The following is a 21,133-nucleotide window of genomic DNA, read 5'->3' on the forward strand; positions in this document are numbered from 1 at the left end:
TGATGTCCTCACAGAGTTTGTAAATCTTCATTTCACAGACAGATTGACACGTGCCGTTGTTGTGTTTGTGTGCTTTCATGTGTCTGCATATAATGAGTTTATATAATTCTTTTTGCAGTGTATTACTCTCATGTGCAGATACACATGGACAGAGGATCACTTGTGTTCCAGCGCAGTGGGGGTCTAATGAGTCTCTGAGTGGGAGAGGAGCCACCTCGACCACGTGAGGGTCCCTCAAAGAACATTTGTAGTAATAATTACGTGGATAAGGTTTTGGACATGCAACATGTGACTTCTTATTTCTCATCACCACTTCAGCTTGATCTTAAAAATACCCCTGACCTGTTTTGTGGTTTTTGGAAGTTGTTTTGTCACTCTGCTTCTCTCTAATAAAGTCCCATGCTGTTCCAAATTGTTATTGTAATGTGTTTTTGATGCCTTTTCTTTCAGAAAATGATGCCCATTAGAACTTCCCCGAGCCCGAGGTGAAGTCTTCAAATAGCTTTTCCTCTGTTGTAAATAGAAAAGCAGCAAATCCTCACACGTGGCAAGCTGCATGCAGTCGACAGTTTTGCTTGGTAAGTAAAGTAAACAATCACCTATCAAAATTATTAGTTGGGGTTTTATTTGTGATCAAAAGTTGATATGGATTTTTTACAAGGACTGGAGGGGATCATCACAATAACCAAAGTAGGGTCAGTAGAGCACATTGTGGTGTAAAGTTTGCCTGTGCGTTCCCTCTCCCTCCCTGTCAGTCTGGTCTGATGCAGCATTTGGTGTCTGTTGTTGGAAGGAAATAATGGTTTTTACTTAATTTGGTAACCAAGTACCTTTACTCAACTACTGTATTTAAGTACAAAGTTAAGGTACTTGAACTTTTGCTTGGGTATATTAATCTCATGCCACTTTTTACTTCTACTCCAATATACTTCAAAGGGGAATATTTTTCTTGTTACTCCACTGCAATTATTTGGCAACGTTAGTTAATAGTTATTTTACAAATGTACAAATATTTTACAGGGTTTTTGCACACAAAACATGAAAATGTACAAGAGCAGCTGAAATGATCAGTTGAATGAAGTCAGTTGATTGACTTACTGACCGGCTGATAGGCAGAAAATTAATTGGCAATGATTTTGATCGTTATTTTAAGATATTTTTTCATGCAAAACAATGTCAATGTCCCAGCTTCTCAAATATGAGGGTTTTTGCTGGTTTTCTTTTAATTATTTCAATAATTTGAGATGATTACATTGATTTTTTACTTTTTTCTGCATTGAATGCTCTTAATAATGTTGGTGAAATTCCTGATTACTGACATACTTTTACTTAAGTGACATTTTCAGGGCAGTGCTTTTACTCACAACAGTGTATTTTAAAAATGTGGTAGTAGTATATTTACTTAAGTAGAGGATCTGAATACTTGCTCCAACACCTGGGTGGAGTTGAAAATAGATGGGCCACATTCCCCGTACATGTGTGCATGTGTGATGTGTCAGCCTTTTGGTATGCTGCTCCATCAGTGTCTCTCTGTTGACCAGCAGGTCATGTACATGTCATGTCTGACATACAGCAGATTTAAGTCTGGCTAATATCTGTTCAGTGCAAATTATCAACTGTAATATAAACAGATAAAAAGAGTAATTTGTGTTTAAGTGAGGATTCATCTAAATGGGTCAAATTAACCTCAAGTGGCTCAAACTCCCTTCTCATTTAGCAATCTTATGATCACAGTTATGTTCTCATTTAAGTAGATTTCAGATTACACATTGTGTATGATGTACTTAAACGCAAGTAAAACGTTAAAGCAGTTGTTTAAATAGGATTTTATTCCACACTTGCTTTTTTATGTTGTAGCCTGAACAATATTTTACAGACACAATCACTCGATGTGTGATTTTAAAACAGAGAACATTTATACAAGTGACAAATGTTGTTCACAATCTTTAAATACAGTCATGTTACAACAGCTTTTTTTGTTGCCAGGCAGAAATAACTATGTGTTTTTCATGTAAACACATTTGTTCTCACCTTTACTCCTTTAAACAGCCTTCTCTTCGAAAATGAAAATCATATACAGTATCACATAAGATCCTTGAGCTCAACTTAAAGGACTGTGGTATAATACTGTGGTATAATTATTTAATTTCATTAAATACCATTTTTCTCAATTCACAAAATAACAATTCATCAAGATTATTAGCTTCTTTTTTAAAACCCTAATAGCATTATTTGATTCCAATCAATGAACTTGTTCAAAGTTTTCCCAAAGTCGAAATCCAGCTTCTATTAAATATTAGAATTATTTACATCCCACATCAGAACTTTCATAGTCATAACAATGACAAGATCCACACATTTCTTTACTTAGTCTTTTTTTCTCAAAAACTGCTGGCCCTGCAGCTCAACAAAACCCCACCTTTCATCTGTCATTGAACATCCAACAACATCTGGAGTGCAGTTCTTACTCATAGACACCGACTTCAGGTCTGCTTTCAGTGTTTCCACGACAAACCATATTTTCATCTGTCAGAGGCCCTGATGTCTTATCTCCACGTCTTCTGTTCAGAAGAAACAGACGTTCAAACGCAGACAGAGCTCAGAGGCAGCTCTGTGAGGCGCACTAACAATCTTTTCACGTTTCCAGATCATAGCGCCCTCATTTGGACTCGGAGACATTTTTAAAGCTCATGTACAGCGTGCTGACCAGCGTTGCCTCATCGTGCATTGACTCTTTCCCCTCGGACTGCCGCTGGCACAGGAAGGTCATCAGCCTCTTGGGAAACTGGCTGCTGAACAGAAGGTAGATGCAGGGATTCGCGCAGCTGTTCAGACTGGCCAGCAACATCAGGATGGTGAAGGTTGCAGCTGGAATGACAGAAGCAGTGTAAATTATCTCGTGTTTGCATTGATGTAAATTTCGGGGTCGGGGGGGAGGGGACCCCATACTCCCCTCTCCAATGTTGAAATGAAACATACACACTTGTGTGTTTGCAAAGAGTTTCCTTTGCCTCCTCTGAATATCTTATGGGGGGGTTGTGCGTAAGGGACTGGGAGGTGACGTTGTTCTTTTGTTTTTGTTTTTGTTTTGTTTTGTTTTTTATTTTATTTTGACCCTCCCCAGTGCGACAGTCATTTTTCCTTGAGGCTCCCTGAGTGACTGGGTGAAAATGAATGACCCTCCCTTCAATATAAAATACAATTTTCAGTTTCTGGTTATGATAAATAGCGTGATTTCAAACCCACATGCAGGTTTTGGGGTTCTGGGGGAGTTTAAAAGACATACAAAATCTGACCCTTTAAAGTTGAATGTCACTCCTCTTAGCCACTTCAAACAAAATAACTCCCTCCACAGCTTATACTTGAAATGCCTCCTAAGAATTGACAAAAATTGATATAATGCAAACATAAATAGCCTATAGATTAATAGGCTAATTATAGTCTATTTACTTTTCTTTTTCAAGGCAATCGATTTCCATGATTATTTTAAGTAAGAACAACTTGTCAGAATTTACAGTGCAGTAGCCTAATAAAAAAATAACCATGTCAAACTTATCAAAAATATTTCATGCTTACTTTCTTTCGGCGCATTTGTGTCCCAGGCGGACCAAAGCTGGACAGTGAAGAAGGGAGCCCAGCAAATAATATAAGCCATCACGATCACCACCGTCATCTTCAGTGTCTTCACCCTGGCCTTGGGCATGCCGGCCACCCCGCTGGCCCTGGACGGCAGAGGGACATCCACGTTGCTGTGCTGCTTAGTCTTTTGGTGCAGGTTGATCTGGATGGCACGGCAGATGCGCACTTGACAAAAAACAACGGTTATAACAGGTACGATAAAAATGACCAGCGTGGTCCAGGTGATGTAAGTCTGCAGCCCCCACGGCTTTATAAATTTAGCCCAGCAGTCAAACACACCGGGTGCAACCTCCACCTGTGAGAAGATGAAAACCTGTGGCAGGCTGCCCAGCAGAGAAATCCCCCACGCGACGCACACGGGGATGTTGAGTCTCGTGCGTGCCCTCTGAAACTTCACCATCGGGTTGCAGACAGCTTGGTATCTGTCCACCGTCATCACCACGATCATATAGGTGGATGAAAACATGCCGAGGACTTGCAGGTACTTCACCAGGCGGCACACCAGGTCCGGTCCCACGAATCTGTCTGTGATGTCCCACATGAGCTGCGGGCAAACCTGGAAGAAAGCGACCACCAGATCCGCCAGGCACAGGTGGAAGACGAAGACGCGCATCCTGGACATCTGTTTGCGCTGTCTCCAGAGGACGAGCAGCAGGGAGCCGTTGAGGATGGCGGCACTGAGGAAGACCACGCTGAGCAGAGCGATCTCCAGCCTGGCCAAACTCTCATCCCTGGACACGTCCTCCGCATCCTCAAAGTAACTGTCGTTCACAGGACACATGGTGCTGCCAGCTGACCGAGAAACAGGCTGCTGGGTAATAAAACAATAGTTGTATTGATTTTTCCCTAACAAAATTACAATGAAAACTTTTGCATGGTAGCCTAATAACTGTGGATTTAATTTAATTTTTAACAGTTTTCATTCAGAAGAAAAGTTTTTTTTTTTAAATTAAAGCATTTGTCACCAATGTATTTAATAGCAAGTATTCCTACCTACCTTTATATTTATGTTTTTCAAATAGCCCCTGAGGAGGACTGATGCTGCTGTGATCGAGCTCGAGTTGGGAATAATCTCTTGGGAGGAGGAGGTTTTGTACTGCTGAGCCCTTGTGTTTTATATGAGGATGAAACTGGGTGGAGCTTAGATTCATTCACTGTGATCACCAGGAAAATAAATCGGAATATTCTTTGCAGGTGAAAACATAAATAAATAAAATTGAGCCTGCCATTGTGATAACCCTGTACAGCAAATTAATAGACTTTGATGTGATTGTTAACAATTTCGCAAAGTTAAGACTTTTATCTTTCCCTTTATTTTAGCTATGGTTGCTTGATATTATAACCAAAACAGGAATATCACTTTTAATATGTTGATTAACAGTTGTGAACATAAACAGAATAGATGTATTATCAGCAAAAGAAACAAATGCAGTGGTAGTCAATAGAATGCAATATAATGACCTCAGTCAGTATTTTATTCGCCTATTACACGGATGCATAAATGTGTGAGTAGCATTTCAGTGTTGTTGCTAATAGATGTGGAGATCATTTTGACCACTTTAGCTACTGTTGGGTAGATTAAACTAAACATTTTATCATATTTTATGAGGTCATCATATGTTTTATGTGCACAATCTTTGTCAACAAAGTAGTACATGTACAAAAACAGTCTAAAAATACTGAATTCAAAGTGTTAAAGTAACAACAAGAGTATCAACATCAAAATGTACTCAGATTATCAAAGTAAAAGTATGCTACTTATTAATGGCTTCTTTCACAGTGTCATATCATTACAGAATATTGTATTATTTTGTTTTTATTACTAACAAAGGCATGCAGAGAGCATTTTAATGTTGTAGTTGGTGGATATGGAGCCAACTTGGTAGATTAGAAATTTTAGTAACTGAAACTGATAAATGTAATGGATTAAAATTCAAATATTTGCCCCTGAAATTTATTTCAGCAGAGATAGGCAGAATGAAACAGACATACTCAAGTAAAGTATGTCACAATTATACTTCAGCCTAAGTGCAGTAGGCTTAATTGAAGCTACTATGTAACATTCCACCAATTAGTATATGCCTCTGAAATATGACCTAGTGGAGTAAAAAGATGAAGTTGTTGAAAAAGGAAATACTCAAAGTACAATATCTAAAAAGCATGCACCACCCGAGTAATTGTATGGTAGTCAGTGATATTGAATGCCTTGCTGCAAAGAAACCTCCACTAAATTTGTTTAACAAGAGCTCCTTTATTACCATATATTAACTTTTATCATATATGTATGTTAAGATGCTGTTGTAATTACTTTTCTTGCTTCTCGAAGTCTTTAAAAACACAACAAACACATCCTGAGAGTCCAAGGTGTCATCATACATTTCAACCAATCACAGCACAGAATAGTATGACGTCCCAGGACTTTAAACCGGAAGAGCGGATGTAAACAAAGTAGTCGAGACTGAGGAAGTGACAGTGGACGGTTCTCCTGCTGAACTGTTACTGAAATAGTTACCCGTAGTCCTTTTTTATAAACGATCAAATGTAATCGGACAGACTAGTGACACTCTGATCATTTATTCTATGATGGTCGTGAGTCGACAGCAGGAATCACGGATGGATTTGTCGACAGTTTGCTGTTAACTAGCTTTAGCTAAACGGCTAATCTCACTGCGCTAACAGTTACAAACCAGCAGCACCGATGCCTCAAGAAGGAGAGCAGTCTCTTCCTCTGGTGCGCTCCCTGAACAGTCGCATACCCGTCAAAGTTGTGTTTTGTAACCTCAGTCCCCGTGTCGTGCGACCGCTATGGATAGATTACCGCGGGCAACCTCAGGCATACGTTGATTTACAGCCAGGGACTGGACGAAATATGGACACTTTCGTCGGTAAGGCAGCTCTTCAAATATTAAAATCCAACGTTACTTAACCAATAACACATTGAATAAGTGTTGCTACATTGTCTCAGATGTGAACTACATTTCTAGTAGTAAGGAAGTACTCAAATCTGAGTAAAGGAAGTAATTGCACCGTGTAAAAATACTTAATTAACTTCTGCATGAAATTTCACTTTTAGTTAAATAACTTAAGTATTTGCATTGAAGTATAAGTACCAAAGTACCAAAAGTAAAATGAAACTTGTCATTACTCAGAATGTTAGATTTCAGAATCTTACATACTTATAATAATATCTAATCATTTATTTATTGATTATCCTTTTTTAATTGTTTATCAGAATCTACAAAGTTGTTAGTAATTAAAGCTTGCTAATACATGTAGAGGGTTAGAAAGTACAATATATACCTCTGAATTGAGTAGAGGTATAAAGTAACAAAAAAAAGAAAAACAATTGATGCAAGTGCAAGAATTTAAGTACTGTATTTCAGTAAATATACCCAAATATTTTCTGGCACTGAATGTTTCCAGTATGCTGTAGTTTTTTTTTTACAGAAGCCTTTCATTTTCACCCTATTTTCCCCCTATAATTTCAATTTTCCATAATATATTATACAACTATTTTAAGAGATGCTGCTCAGACTTCTATCCGGGATGCTGTGACAGCAGCCACTGTGACGTCACTGTGCAGTCACTGTGATTGATTTGCAGTTTAGTTGCCAGGGCAATGGTATCATGTCATTTAAAAAAATGTTTTTTTTTATGCGTGGTTATTTCGCAGGTCACCCATGGGTGTTCAGAGATGCAGAGAGCGATGAGCCACTGAGGGTGAACTGCAAAGAACTGTTTATTCCTAAACCAACAGAGGGTGGAAATGCTGCATTTGCTAATATCACTTTACCACGTAAGATTAACCACATTACGTAAAATATTAACCATATCATCATATGTACGTCATTATTACTCACAAACATACAACCAAGAGTACATTTATGATGTGCAGTGTAATGAGCCCATTTCACTGTTGGCTGCCTCTGAACACGCTCAGCCTGATAGTAATTTCCAGATTAATTTGAATTTAGGTTTTTACAAAAGGCTGTTTAGCTAAAAAGTTGCGTCAGAAACATCGGAAATCTTTTTCAGAAACAGACAGTTTAACAGGACAATCCACAGATGATGCTGCGAGAGGTTTTCACAGAGACTTCCAGTGCAGTAATGTACTAATTAAATTAAGCTTGACCACAAACCATTGATTCACGGGCGTTTTAACTCAGGTTATATATTATTAATTCAGTTAAGCTTCTTTTTTTTTACATTAGAAATATTTGTAAATCCTGCAGTAAGATAGATCTATGTATATTATCACTGCCACCAATTTGCTTGTTGCAATTTGAGGAGGGAAAGTCTGTCTTTGCTTAACAGTTTCTCCACCTTTGACAAACGATTATTTGGTTTTCAGTTTACAGCCTCAAGGATCGTGCTCTTCAGGTTATTCGGCGTCTGGTTCGAGCAGAAGACTACAGGAGGTTGGAGATCGCGCGGTGTCTTCACGAGGAGCTGGAAGATCAGCCAAGTGTAATAGAAGATCTCCGGCGCATGAACCAGCGAGTTGAGCAGCATCTGCTAGAGAGGATCCAAAGCCAGGAGGAATGAGATGGAAACTGGACGCACGATGGTCGTGTATGGACAGCAATACTATATTCCACAATATTAGAAAGCGAAGAAGCCAGGTTCATGAATTATGAGAAAGAGTCGGAGTTGCTTCTTGGTTGAGTGAGCAGCTGTTGCAAAGACTTTGCTGCAAAGGCGTTTGATCGGCTGCCTGTTTTATTCACTTACTGAAGGTAGAAGGTAATTTTGTTTTTTAAACTTTGTTTAAAAAATGACAAATAAATCTACCCTCTACCTTATTGGCTTTGGCAAATATCTTCTTCAGCAGAAAAAATAGTGGCAGGGTCTTCAAATACTGTTGTTTGTCCTCTTAACAATTTCATTGTTTATTCCGAAAAGGTCACTAGAGAAATGGGGACATTTTAGCTTTTGATGTCTTTCTGATTATGTTACTCTCTACATTGTTAGGCATTTTGCTATTTTCTTAAAATGGGAGAGAATAAGTATATGCACATAATTGTGCAAAGCTATCAAAAAAACATGTACATGAGGAAAAAAACAAAACATTTTAGCCTGCCGTAGATCCAGGCAGGATCAAGGCGTTGTTTTTATTAAATTTTCCTGGCATGGAGCGGCTTTGCAGGCATTGCTTTTTTCCTCCTGTTTTGCCAGTTTTTGTCATAAATAAACTCCCTCAAAAAATCGTATTTAAACATAAGACAGAATTTACAGTACACAAATGTTTTGGTCATGCATAGAGAATAAAAACTGATCATCTGCCCCAAACATCATAATTTTCACAGATACTAAATCAGTTGTAAATAGTCACATTAGATACAAATTCAAGATATCTGTTTATCCAGTAATATTTTTATTGGGAATGCCTTAGACAAGATGATCTTAACTGATCCAGTTTACTGCACATTTCCCTCAAAAATATCTTACTTCGCTATCCTGGTTGTTAAGTTCAGCAGTTTAACCAAGACTGAACTGTTCAGCAATCATTAGAGAGGTTTTGTATTGGCACTTTAAATCTGGACAAAGATAGAGTGCTTATTGGTTTATTTTCCAAGTTGGCCTATTCTGGTAAATGTCAACTTTTTGTTTTGAATATACCTAACACCGTGAATGGGGAGAGTTTCCTCTAAAATGTTGTCTTGCAGCTGATTTTCTGTGGGGAAAACGAAATAATGAACATTGGCTTTAAATTTTTATGTCTAAGCCGTAAAACACTGTGTCTGAGGAGTCTATACTTTGTAATTTGCCTATTGTGTCACTGCATTTAAATTCATACATCACTACTGTATCTCAGATACTTTCATTTATTATTTGTGTTTTACATAAATAAAATGTATATTTCTTACAGGTTATAAGGTGATGAGAAAACTATTGCTGTTTTATTTACTGGCTCAGGCTCTTGAGTACAGCGATTGGTTATGAACTTTTAAATTATGGACACAAGGTCACAAAACAAAAATGCTAAAATTAAGACCTCATTTCTCAGAGCATATAGAGCATATATATTGTTAAGACCTTTTTCTGCTGTTGGGGCACTGCATTGTTACTGCTTTTTGTTTGTAAGTTTATTTTGGAGCATGTTTAATGAATGGGATTGGCTATTTATGATTTAAAAATATTCGGTGCTGTCAAATTCAAGCTGCTTTTAAAGGGAAAGTTCACCCCAAAATCAAAAATACATTTTTTTTTTCTCTACAGCTGATATCCCCAACACTCTTCAACTCACACCAAAACAATCTAGATTAATAAATAGCACTACAGGTTAGAAGAAAAATGTGTTTTTGGTTGATTTTGGGTTGAACTGTCCCTTTCAGGCATTGTCACTATTTGTAAATGGGCCAATGTGTAAAAAGGATTTCATCTGTAATATATCAAGTTTGGTAGAAGCTAACTGACTTCACACAGTTGACACTTGTATAAACCCGACTGTATAAACTCACAGACACACACGAGGATGTCCATTCCAAGTCACATGTCAAAATCTGAAATTATAACCTGCCCCAGTTTAGCACAGTAGGGGTACTGTTGCCAAACGTGTTGCATAGCGACAGAGTAACACAACCCACCTTTGTGTGCGTGTGTGTCGAGCTGGCTGCAGCAGTATCAGGAACATGCAGGCAGGGGAAAAGAAAAAAACAAGGGACTCGAGTCGTTTCAGGAGAGAGAAGTAAGTGCTCTGATGACTGTCGAGAGCTTTCTCTCTGTCTCTCATACACGTGCAGTATTTGTTTTGCAGCAGTGTTGTGCATGATGTCACTTGGTTGGACGTAAGGAACTGACGGCAACTAATATTCATCATCCTTCAATTTTCTTCACCAGCATGACATTTTGGCCGAGGAGCCACCCAGTCATGTTTCCACATCTCCACACAGACCACTGGAGCAAAATGAAAACAATGGTGAGGTCAAAAAAACAAACTGCTGATGTATTACACTCTTGATTCATTCATAACAAATAATAAATAAAATAGTATTCTTGTGATACTATGCAGTTATTCCCACTTAGGTTCCGGTTTATTTTGCATCAGTTCCAGCTGCTTTGTTGAAGGACAGAGGTTTGTGTAAATTACCTTATTTTCCAGATTAAATAAAAATGGAAAGTCCAGAAGGGGACTTTGCACAATACAGAGAGTGGAGAGTTCTGTACATATTTTATGAAGGAAAATGTGTCTCATTTGGCTTTATTTCACGCCCTATTGTATGCATCAAATGCAGGTGCTCTGAATCAGACCCCCAGCAGCAGCCTGTTTCCTCCTCTGACTCTGAATAAAACTGCAATTGATGATCCTGTTCCCTCCCTAGCATACAGTAAGTCCCACTTCAACAACAGCTGTTTAACCCTTTGAAACCTGATCAACATCAGTTTTCTTGTGCAGTGCTCATACACCTTTCACAAGTTATTTGACCCCTTTAAGAACTCACCAAATTAGTTTGATTTCTTCTGAAAACATGGGGAAAAAATGCAATGACCGACTTGGCAAGAAAGTCCCACAAATTGCAAGACATTTTACATACATTTTTTTTTTAAAAGAGGGGAGGATTATTAGACAATAATACAAAAAATATGGATAATAATTTCAGATTTAAAATTATGTTATAGAAAAATAAATAAAAACAGACATTTTGTTTTTATTTTTAGTTTTTCTAGATCATTTTCTTGTTTGTTTTTGACTTTTCTTTTTCAACTTTTTTGAGCTCATTTTAGGCAATGACATGTTAAGTCGGATGCCTCATCCCCCCTGTGTCTTTGAAGTAAATAATAAACAGCATTTGCTCAGGTTTCTTTTTTTTTTTTTTTTTTATCTCCCTGCTGTTTCACTTTCATATGCTTTTTCTTCAGATGTGCGTCAACACACACCAAAGACCTCACCTGAAAACATGCCCCAGTTCAGGAACGAGTTCAATGACCGTGCCAGGAGGGGCTTCTGTTACTGGGTCATCGAAAAGAAGGCCTCAGCATGTAAGCACTGATCCAAATGTCACCTATACAAGAAGTATCAGCTTGGCGTGACATTTGCATGCACATGCACAATTCCTATAAATCTCCTTAATCATTCATCCTGCTGTTTATACTCTCAACTGTGCACACCTTCACAGTTTTGAGGCATATAATGAAAGATGACCAAGTAGCTTTTACTGTCTTTGGTGCACCTTTGCAACAAAGACTGACTTTTTATTTCATTCTTTTACTTATTTGTATAACACAGACATCCTACTCTGCAGGCATTTCATTTTATGTTGGTATATTTTATTAAAGTGGATTGAGTGCACATATAATCAGCATAAGGATTGTAAACACGTCTAAATGTCTATTACAAGGAGAATTTTAAAGAAGTAAAACTAAATATGTATTGTATTTTAGAGTCACGAATGTCTCTTTACATTATGGTAGGTTTTCACAGGTCAGAAGACTGATGCCTCTTCATTCCTTTTGCAGGTAAAGGATACAGCTTTGGTGCCTACAAGACCTCTCTGGGATTACCAAAAGTCTAAAAAAAATGTTCCTGTGTAATATTATTGTAACCTTCTGTTATAGTTAGTTTAAATCACTAAAAACCATATGATTTCACTCAGTGGATATAATATATAATTAAACACCTATCTCCTTACCAGTGCCTGTTCACAAGATTTTAAGACACCTGTTCTGCTTGCTGAAGAGTAATTTGCCTTTCAGTGGAAATGCTGTTAATCTGAAGTATAACACTTGGAAATCAAAAAATTGTTATGACTGAAATAATGTGCTTAATGTGTAAAATACCTTATCTGAGTGAGATTTGCTGAATAAATAAACTGATTAAAAAAAGAAGCTATATCAACATAAAATAGTGCAGTTTTTAGAAAGGGTAAGATGACCACTATTTTAATGCAGTTTGTAGATATCTAGTAAGGAAGTTTAAATGGAGCCTACTGAGTCAAGGCTGTAGCCAGGGAGTCAACATTAGGAGTAACAGCTGCTAAGGGGTCGGGGGTCTCCCTCTAAAAAAAAAATCAAATTTGAAAACTCTTTTCTTATTATTCATCATGAACAAGTACAGATCATACAAATATGAAATCAATGAAAGCTACTACTGTCTACATAAATTACACATGCACTGACTCTTAAATGATTGGCACTTCACTCAGACTTCACGTGGGTTATCTGACAAATAAAGCCTAATAAAGACATGAAGGAAATGTTGGCATCACTTTGACTAACCACATACAGAATCTGTAGTACACCGTAAAAAAGTGAATGAACGAATAAATAAATAAATAAATGAATTTATTTATTTATTTATTTCAAACCAAAATTTAAAACAAACAATAAACAAACAAAGGTACAGTGTGCAAAAAGGATCAGGTAGAAGTAAAACTTATATATCCCTACCCCTTTCTCACTTTTTTCTTTTAATTCATATATCATTTCAACAAATTCCCAAATGTATTTACAACTAGTGCACAAGCAACCTGTCTACTTACCACCCAATGAAATATATAAATAAATAAAACAACTATCCCAGGTTTATTTTACAATCCAAATATTCCCCAGTGTTACAGAATAAATAGAACACCTCTAACAAACCCTTCCCTCAATCATATACCTGCCATAAATATCTTTTTTGTATAGTTTTTAAAAAATAATTGATTTAAGTTCATGCTTAAATCAACCACACACACACACACACACACACACAAAACATTTTCTGAATGTTGCCTGGAAGTGAATATTTTTTTGCTCTAAACATGATTATTGCAGTTTTAAATTTGAAAGTAGTTATAATAATGAAATTTGTTGTGTTTATTTAAGATTTCCATTGCATTTAGTTAGACAGCGGTGCATGGTTGCCTGTGCTGGTTTTGGTTTTTGTATTTACTGGGGGGAATGTGCCCCTCCCCACCCACCCACTATATATTTATTCACTATTTAAAAGCCTTTTTCTTTCTTGAGGTTGAATGTATGCAAAGCGCTGAACAAATTGCTAGTAATACATATGCTTTGTCTTGTCTATGATGTCCTTATCCTAATGTGCTGAACACCTAAACGAACAAACTTCATAATTAATCCTTTTTTTTTTTTTTTGGTGCTTGTCCCAATCATATACTGTACATAAATAAATCATTACACAGTTTATGGTCCCAAGATAGTAAGACAAATCCATAGACTGTATGCTCAAATCTCGTTGGCACAAGCAATCTCGCGAGATGGTACCTTTCATACGTCCATGCGTCCATGGCGGCCAAACGGTCCGTAGCAGAACTTTAACACCATCTAGCGGTTAATTTATACACAAACTTTTAATTCAATCCAATATGTCAATAAGAAGTTGTGATACTTTGTTTTTGTTCAGAAACTTTGTCAGCAAGAAATCGTGTACGTTAGCGAGTGGCGGATAAAGTGACATCTTTGTCCGACGTCCTGCGCAGTCCCGGCGGTTTCCACCGTGCCGAGCCTGAGAGGGAAACTTACCGGTAACAACTTTTCAACATTACCTCGTAAAACACACACTTAGGTAGCAACGTAGCTAACACACTATATGTGTGTTAACGAAGTGTTGAGTTAAAAGAAACACAACAGTGACATTTGAAGGCATCTTCGTAGCCACAGTTTCAGTCGGTGAAAATCGTTAGCTAACAGTTAATTGGCTAAATCGAAGGTGTTAGCTAACTCATTTACCAAACTAGCCAGGTGTTTAATAATTTACAGCTAAAAAAAACCCCAAACCACTGTTATACTGTTAACTGTTAAAATGTGTATGTTAGCTAGCTGTGCTACAAAAACCTAGTGGCCGTGAAGTTTTGCACCATTTTTATTTCATTTTTTCCCCCTGTAATTTTACTGCAATTAAAATGTACTGTGTGCGATTTTTGAACTCAGAAAATCATATATATATATACTTGATTGTACACTTTTTTCTAAACAGTTAAAGAATTGGTATTTTGAGAATAAAACTTCATTCATTTTGTTTGAAGTCATGGTATTACAAACTGGCACAGTGGGTGGACCATGCACCTTTAACGTTGGTTTGTAGCTCACCAGTAAAACCAGAGAAGAAGACTGTGTTTTTTCAAGGTTTCTTAGCTCAGTACCAGTACCTCGGGCCACAGAGTACCTTTGCCAGTGCATTATTGAGGGTTACCTGCAGTGCTACTCAATACAGTACTCAAATTGCATTGCCCAGGGGCCACTTTTTGCAAATATTTTGATAGGAGGCCAGGGGCCAGTGAATAAAGGAATATTTGTAATATTTATCAGTACGTATAAGAAAAACTGTGTTTTTTGTCCTCACTTATTTTTGATAAGAGGGAAATTATAATCAGCTGCAGCAGCCCTGCACAGGCAGCTCACAAAGGACATGTGCACATAGGGGTGTTTTCCAGTTTTTTGGACATTTGACGTAATAAAAGTATACACTCAAAATTAAAACCAGACTAATGAAGTAAATTTCAGAATTTTCAAATCAGTTAAAAGAGAGTTTTAAAAGAAAATACTAACATCTAAACTTAAAAAAATAACAAAGCGAAAAATGTACTTTCTCACACAGTATGCTATAAAGTATATTTAATAAGTGTGGCCTTTGTTTGGGCTAGGTCTGAACCTACTTACTAAGTTCATCAGGAGATGGGCATAATCTCTTATTGTAGGAAAAGTGAATACTGTATTTTTTCAATGTGATTATTTGAAGTGATGCTTTCATGTTTTCACATTGTTGCCCACATGTACTGGGCTGTGACTCAGACAGATCTGTTCAATCCTGTTCTAACTGTGAATTGTACTCTAAATCTCAGACATGGACAGTGGCAGAAAGAAGGTGGTGTTTAAGTGGATCCGAACAGCAGTAACCTCCCCCACACGCCTTCAGGAGAGAGATGCTGGTTCAAGCACACCATCTCCATGGAATATGTCACCGAATGAAGATTCAACAACTCTGCCCCTCAGCAACTCTCCAGGACCTGAAGGCCTTGGAGCACTGAGTCTGGATACCCCTAAGAGAAAAGCGCTGGTGCTTGATGAAAGCACGCCCTCTTCAGGCAAACTAAAACTAAGGAAGCTTTCCAGGAAAAATTTTGAGCAATTCAAAACGTCAGAGGTAAATATTTACTGTAAATCTTCTTCTGCCTGTCTTTTCATGGTCCAAATATAATCTAAATGTTTGTTTTTCATTAAAGTTAGAGTCTCAAATGTGCTATTTTATGCATTATGTTTAGTTTGTGTCAAGAAATCACTGATAATTTGTCTGTTTGCACTTTAACCATCAGGAGAAACTTTTGGACAGCTCACCCAGGCAGCTTGAATTCACAGCGAGCCAGCAAGTATCATCACCTTCACCTCACTCTTTTGCCTTGAAAAAAAAAGAGAGGACACCCGAAGAGGGGTCGAAGGCTATCTACAGACGGGCTCTGATTGCAGCCATTGGCAGCACAGGAGTAACCGGCAGCCCCACAGATATTCCGAGGACCAGACTGTCTCTGCCATCTGTGTCTTCACCAGGGAAGACTGAAACAGCCAGTCCAGTGTCGCTTGACAGAATGGTCACAAACATAAAGTGTTCCTCAATCGAAGCGGAGAATATATCCGAGGACAGCGGCACTTTACAGGAAGAACACTGGGAACATGGCACAGTCCATCAAGACCAGTGGTGCTCTCTTCAGACGTTTGAGGACATTGAAGACCACAGTGATGACTCTCAGCTAAGAACAGACGGAAGAGTAAGTTAACTTCCACTTGGAAATCTTGCTTTTCTTGTAGTTTTGTTTGATTATATGTAATTTCAGAAGCTTTAGTTGCATGTATTCTGATAATTTGTTTGTGTGCAATTAAATTTTTGTTTATTTAGTTGTTTAATATTAGAAAATAACAACAAAAGAAACCATAATGTTTGCATAGAAGGCAGCAAATTGATGTCCTTAAAGTATTGTGACTGCGGCTGCAAGGTATGCAAAAAAGTCATATTTTGATTGTTATTTTTAAAGAATATTGGGATTGTTATATATGCCACATTTATAATAGGGAAAGCAATTGTTCCATAATATTTTTCACTGTAAAATGATAATGATAATTATGTGATTTTTGCTGGGGTCTGTATCAAACAAGAACTTTCCCTTATGTCTGTAATATGATTTGTAGGCCATGCCATCGACGTAGCACCACAGTGCTTCATTTATATAGGTTTGTTGTGATACATTTATAAAATAAAATGAAGCTCCTGCAGTTTGGATATCTGGGCCATATTGCAGTTTCGATAATATTCTATTAATTTCTGCAGCCCTAGCTGCAAAATAAAGATAATCCCTACTATATGATATAATACAATTCCATATACTTTATTGTCCCTGTAGGGAAATTTGTCTTGGACTCAGATGCTGCGCAGTCACAACTATACAAACCACATATGAACAAAGCAGCACTAGCTGTACCAAACCACCCAATAAATTGCACATAATCCTTATTACACATGCAAAATATTGCAAATACATGGCACATAACACATATTGCACACATCCTGCTGTAAAAACATTATGGAACTGTTGCACAGTCCCTGCAGGCTCAAACAGCATTGAATCAATCATCAAGCCATTAAGGATTAAATGTTAATTGGAGTTGTTTTTGTTTTTCAGAGTGTTGTGCTAAAAGGACAAGATTCGCCTAAGAACTTTGTTGCTCTGGACTTTATTGAAACAACCTCCCAAGAAAATGGACAGGAAGCCATGGACTGTGACTTGTCTCTCCCTGACCTGGAGTATATCCCAGAGTCTCCGTGTTGTTTCATGACCCCTCACAGAGGCTCTTTTGACAGCCAACACTGGGAAAGTCCTTTAGTGAATAAAGAGGCTACTACTTCCTCTGTTACCTTCTCATCGCCTACTAAAACCACTGGACCCGTCCAGGAAGCTGCTGAGAACTTGGAGATGCCTTTCTCATCACCACAGAGGACAGTTTTTGTTTCAGTCAAGCAGCCCCACTCATCAAACACAGCGCCTTCAAAGGGTTCCAAGGTTGAGACTGAGAGTTTCCACTCCCCCAACATTAAGACCTATTTATCGGATCCCTTTTCTCTGCCACTTCGCTCAAAAAGAGGAGTATTGGACACTCACTTGAACCCGAGGGCCCCACGCAGGCGGTCAGATGCTGGCTCTTCCATGCGTCGCCTCCCCTCCAACTTAACTCACAGTGGCACTCCTAAAAGGAGATTATCCCTGGGTGCAGAGCCTATGTGGAGCAGTTATCCCAAACATGACAGTGATGTTGGATTCATAGACTCGCACTGCCACATAGACATGCTCTATGGAAAGCTCGGCTTCTGCGGGACATTCAACAGCTTTCGAAGGCAGTACAGAAGCAGCTTTCCTCCAGAGTTTAGAGGCTGTATCACCAACTTCTGCAACCCGAGGATCATGGTGAAGGAGGCCTTGTGGGAAGGTCTGCTGGCTGAAGACATGGTATGGGGGGCGTTTGGGTGCCACCCCCACTTTGCCAAAGACTACTCAAGTGTCCATGAACGCGATATACTGATGGCCATGCGGCATCCTAAAGCTGTGGCATTTGGTGAGATGGGCCTGGACTACTCCCACAAGAACTCCACAGACACCCACAGGCAAAAAGAGGTACAGTGCTGGTCGATATTGTCTGCGACAAATAAAACTCTGAGGGTACGGGGCACCCAACAGCTCACCTGGTAGAGCAGGCTGTGTTCTTGCTGCGGTGGCCGCAGGTTTGATTCCACACCTGCTTTCCTTTGCTGCATGTCATCCCCTCTCTCTCCCCCTTTCATGCTTAAGCTATCCTTTGTACAGTAAAGGCAAAAAGCTCCATAAATAATCTTAAAAACTTTCAGGCTTTGTATAAGGTACTTGAGGTGCTTGAAGTACTTGAATTTGACACTTAGAAATTTAAGTCTTGGAATGCTTTGAAAATGGGACATTTTTAAACTTGGTACTTGAAAAAGTACTTATAATTAAGGAGAACAGAATGACGAATTATTTTATCCTGTCAGTTGGTAAACACCAGTAAATACTTGGCATCAGGATGTTCTGCGCGCCTGAAAAACACTCACCAGAGTAGCGTCAGCCATTAGCAGCAGTTTCAAGCTTTAATTTGGCTGTAAATAAGCAGCAGTTGATTTTCAGCCCTGGAAGCATGTATTGCTCCATTTACAAATTTTCACAACAGTCTTGCAACAGATTGTTGTGAAGATATCAATTTCATCCTCAAAAAAAAAAAATCAGTGCTTGAAAAAGTACATTAAAGTTTGTACGAACTCTGGAGTCCAGCACGTTTATTTTAAACTAGATAGGCCTTTGTTCTTGTGAAATGTTCATAAAATATTGTTTAGAATGGGATGATACTGTTGTAAAATACTAATGAATGCTGTGATCCACGTTTTGCGTTTGTGCTTTAAGGTGTTCGAGCGTCAGCTGCGTTTGGCTGTGGCCATGCAGAAGCCTCTGGTGATCCACTGTCGGGACGCAGATGATGACCTGCTGGCAATCATGAAGAAGTGTGTCCCAAGAGATTACAAAATCCACAGGTGTGTGTGAGGGGAATAACATCCGACTGATTATTCTCATTTTACATCAAAAATATCCTGCCTTTTTAGCAGCATGAAAAAATGTTGGAAAGTTATTAACTCTCTTCTGTAAGATTTATTATATCTAAGATATCAAAACCTGTTTGATACAATTGATAGTTGGCGTTTTTCTGCAATAGTCATTCAATGTGTTTAGATTTATTATTTCTCTTTAGTAGTAGTTGAAGAGTCCATCTTTCCTGCACTGGATTTGAATTGAATTGGATTGTGAATGGTACCCAACCCTATCGATCAGAAATCTTCAAAAAAGTCATTTTTGTCTATGGATTAGTTTATTTGTTTCTCATTCTGGCCAAATAATCTAATCTTTAAATCATGAGTTCTGTGATTTTATGGGACCTTCAAAGTGTAGACTGCATTTAATCTGTGAATTTTCTTTCTTGATTACTACGTTTTCCAGGCACTGCTTCACCAGCAGTTATCCAGTCATTGAGCCTTTCCTGACAGAGTTCCCCAACTTGTACGTGGGTTTCACAGCCCTCATCACCTACCAAAGGGCCACCGAGGCCAGAGATGCTATCTGCCAGATCCCACTGGATCGCATCGTGTTGGAGACAGATGCACCATATTTCCTGCCAAGACGGGTACGTTTAAATTGAGACCTAGGAAACCAAAATACTGCTCTGATCTCATTAATGATGGTCAGGCTTTTTCCCCCAGCTCCTGATTGTGTTGACAGTTAAAAATGACTAGAAATTACACATTGAACCAGCTAAATGTGTTTTGTGATGGCAGCTGGTAGATACACGTGATAAATGTGTCTCGCTCTTAACAGGTGAAGAAAGACGTCTGCAAGTTTTCACATCCTGGAATGGGCATCCACACGCTGCGAGAGCTCAGCCTTCTGACGGGGAAGGACATGGCCACGGTCCTCAGCACCGTCCGAAACAACACCCTTCAGCTCTACGGCGTATGATCTTCAGAGACGGTGGGTAAAAAGTAGAAAGAAAAAAAGAGGAGACAGAGTCGGTGTTTGTGGAGCTGGTTTTTCGCTTAAATATCTCATATGTTTTTTTCGTTTTAGATTTCTCAGTCGTAGTAGAGATGCAGGAAAATGGAGGAGCAGTTTCTTTTTATCTGAAAGACTCAAACAAATAAAAGGCAAAAAAGCAATGACTGTGTGATAGAAATACGGTATATTATTGTTTGTCTGATTCTGTTTGACTTCATTGTTCATCATAGACATTAATTTCTAAGCATTTTGGTCGTTGTAGTTTGTGGTTTTTGTTGTTTTTGTTGTTTTTGCTGTATTGACGTAATGTGACACCTCTTGTTAGAATTTCCTTGGATGTTTGTCTTGTCCGGCCACTGTCAAGTTTGATTTGGTTTGATGCAGTGGTGACGTATTAAAGGCACTTAATCCTGATTTTTTTTTTTCTACCACTATGTTTTGTTGAATCACTAATCCTTTGGAGCCTGGAGTGACATCACGCCTTTCACAAATATTTAAACTTTTGAACACACACTAACACGTTGATGTAGTTCTTTTCCGAAATATGGAAATAAAAAAGGCAATTCATCAACTTGATAAGAAATGTTCCAGGAATTGCAATAAATTAGTAGATTTAGAAAATATTTTTTAAAAAGCAAGAAAAATCTCTGAGGAAAAAGAAAAAGCTAGGGAATAACTATATTTATAATGAAAGTAGTTATGTATTTATAATTAGGTTACAGAATTATTTTAAGTTTTTTCAGCACTTTCCCCTGGTCATTTCCTTTTTTAACACCTTTTTTTGTTATATTATTGTTATTGTTATTCATTCATTTATTTATTTATTTTCAGGTAATTTTGTACATTTTACTTATTTCTTGCTAATATTTGGGTTGTTGATTCTTTCATTGCTCATGGCTTTCTTTCCATATTTTGAAAAGAAATCAAGCCTATTTACTTGGATTTCAAAGGGTTAA

The 21,133-nt window shown here is 38.1% G+C and overlaps 4 protein-coding genes across 6 annotated transcripts; 3 read left to right on the top strand and 1 right to left on the bottom strand.

Annotated features, from left to right (window-relative positions):
• Nucleotides 1-1,811: 1,811 nt before the first annotated feature.
• On the bottom strand, nucleotides 1,812-4,446 carry LOC121950478 (vasopressin V2 receptor-like). Its single transcript, XM_042496498.2, has 2 exons — nucleotides 3,577-4,446; nucleotides 1,812-2,868 (listed from the first exon to the last, which is right to left on the bottom strand). The coding sequence occupies exons 1-2, from the start codon at nucleotides 4,418-4,420 to the stop codon at nucleotides 2,660-2,662; spliced, it is 1,053 nt and encodes a 350-aa protein (XP_042352432.2). The 5' UTR covers nucleotides 4,421-4,446; the 3' UTR covers nucleotides 1,812-2,659.
• Nucleotides 4,447-6,072: 1,626 nt separating this feature from the next.
• Nucleotides 6,073-9,515, top strand: vhl (von Hippel-Lindau tumor suppressor). The gene is made up of 3 exons (XM_042511583.2): nucleotides 6,073-6,524; nucleotides 7,313-7,435; nucleotides 7,991-9,515. Exons 1-3 carry the CDS (start codon nucleotides 6,338-6,340, stop codon nucleotides 8,182-8,184), a joined length of 504 nt encoding a protein of 167 aa, XP_042367517.1. The 5' UTR covers nucleotides 6,073-6,337; the 3' UTR covers nucleotides 8,185-9,515.
• Nucleotides 9,516-10,255: 740 nt separating this feature from the next.
• On the top strand, nucleotides 10,256-12,794 carry LOC148190194 (uncharacterized). Of its 2 annotated transcripts, XM_088087456.1 has the most exons (6): nucleotides 10,256-10,327; nucleotides 10,480-10,558; nucleotides 10,666-10,714; nucleotides 10,857-10,967; nucleotides 11,500-11,619; nucleotides 12,097-12,794. In XM_088087456.1, exons 1-6 carry the CDS (start codon nucleotides 10,272-10,274, stop codon nucleotides 12,150-12,152), a joined length of 471 nt encoding a protein of 156 aa, XP_087943582.1. In that variant the 5' UTR covers nucleotides 10,256-10,271; the 3' UTR covers nucleotides 12,153-12,794. The 2 variants fall into 2 exon arrangements, with proteins under 2 accessions (XP_087943582.1, XP_087943583.1); XM_088087457.1 differs by lacking the exon at nucleotides 10,256-10,327 and having other exon boundaries at nucleotides 10,362-10,558; nucleotides 10,875-10,967.
• Nucleotides 12,795-13,792: 998 nt separating this feature from the next.
• On the top strand, nucleotides 13,793-20,591 carry tatdn2 (TatD DNase domain containing 2). Of its 2 annotated transcripts, XM_042497647.2 has the most exons (9): nucleotides 13,793-13,883; nucleotides 13,988-14,108; nucleotides 15,426-15,727; nucleotides 15,897-16,346; nucleotides 17,256-18,242; nucleotides 19,038-19,165; nucleotides 19,626-19,809; nucleotides 20,001-20,153; nucleotides 20,250-20,591. In XM_042497647.2, exons 3-8 carry the CDS (start codon nucleotides 15,428-15,430, stop codon nucleotides 20,139-20,141), a joined length of 2,190 nt encoding a protein of 729 aa, XP_042353581.2. In that variant the 5' UTR covers nucleotides 13,793-13,883; nucleotides 13,988-14,108; nucleotides 15,426-15,427; the 3' UTR covers nucleotides 20,142-20,153; nucleotides 20,250-20,591. The 2 variants fall into 2 exon arrangements, with proteins under 2 accessions (XP_042353581.2, XP_042353574.2); XM_042497640.2 differs by having other exon boundaries at nucleotides 13,832-14,108.
• The last annotated feature ends 542 nt before the right edge of the window (nucleotides 20,592-21,133 follow it).

Source organism: Plectropomus leopardus, chromosome 2, assembly GCF_026936395.1.
Source record: "Plectropomus leopardus strain MGB_pleo_1.0 chromosome 2, ASM2693639v1, whole genome shotgun sequence".
Classification (NCBI taxonomy): Eukaryota; Metazoa; Chordata; class Actinopteri; order Perciformes; family Serranidae; genus Plectropomus; species Plectropomus leopardus.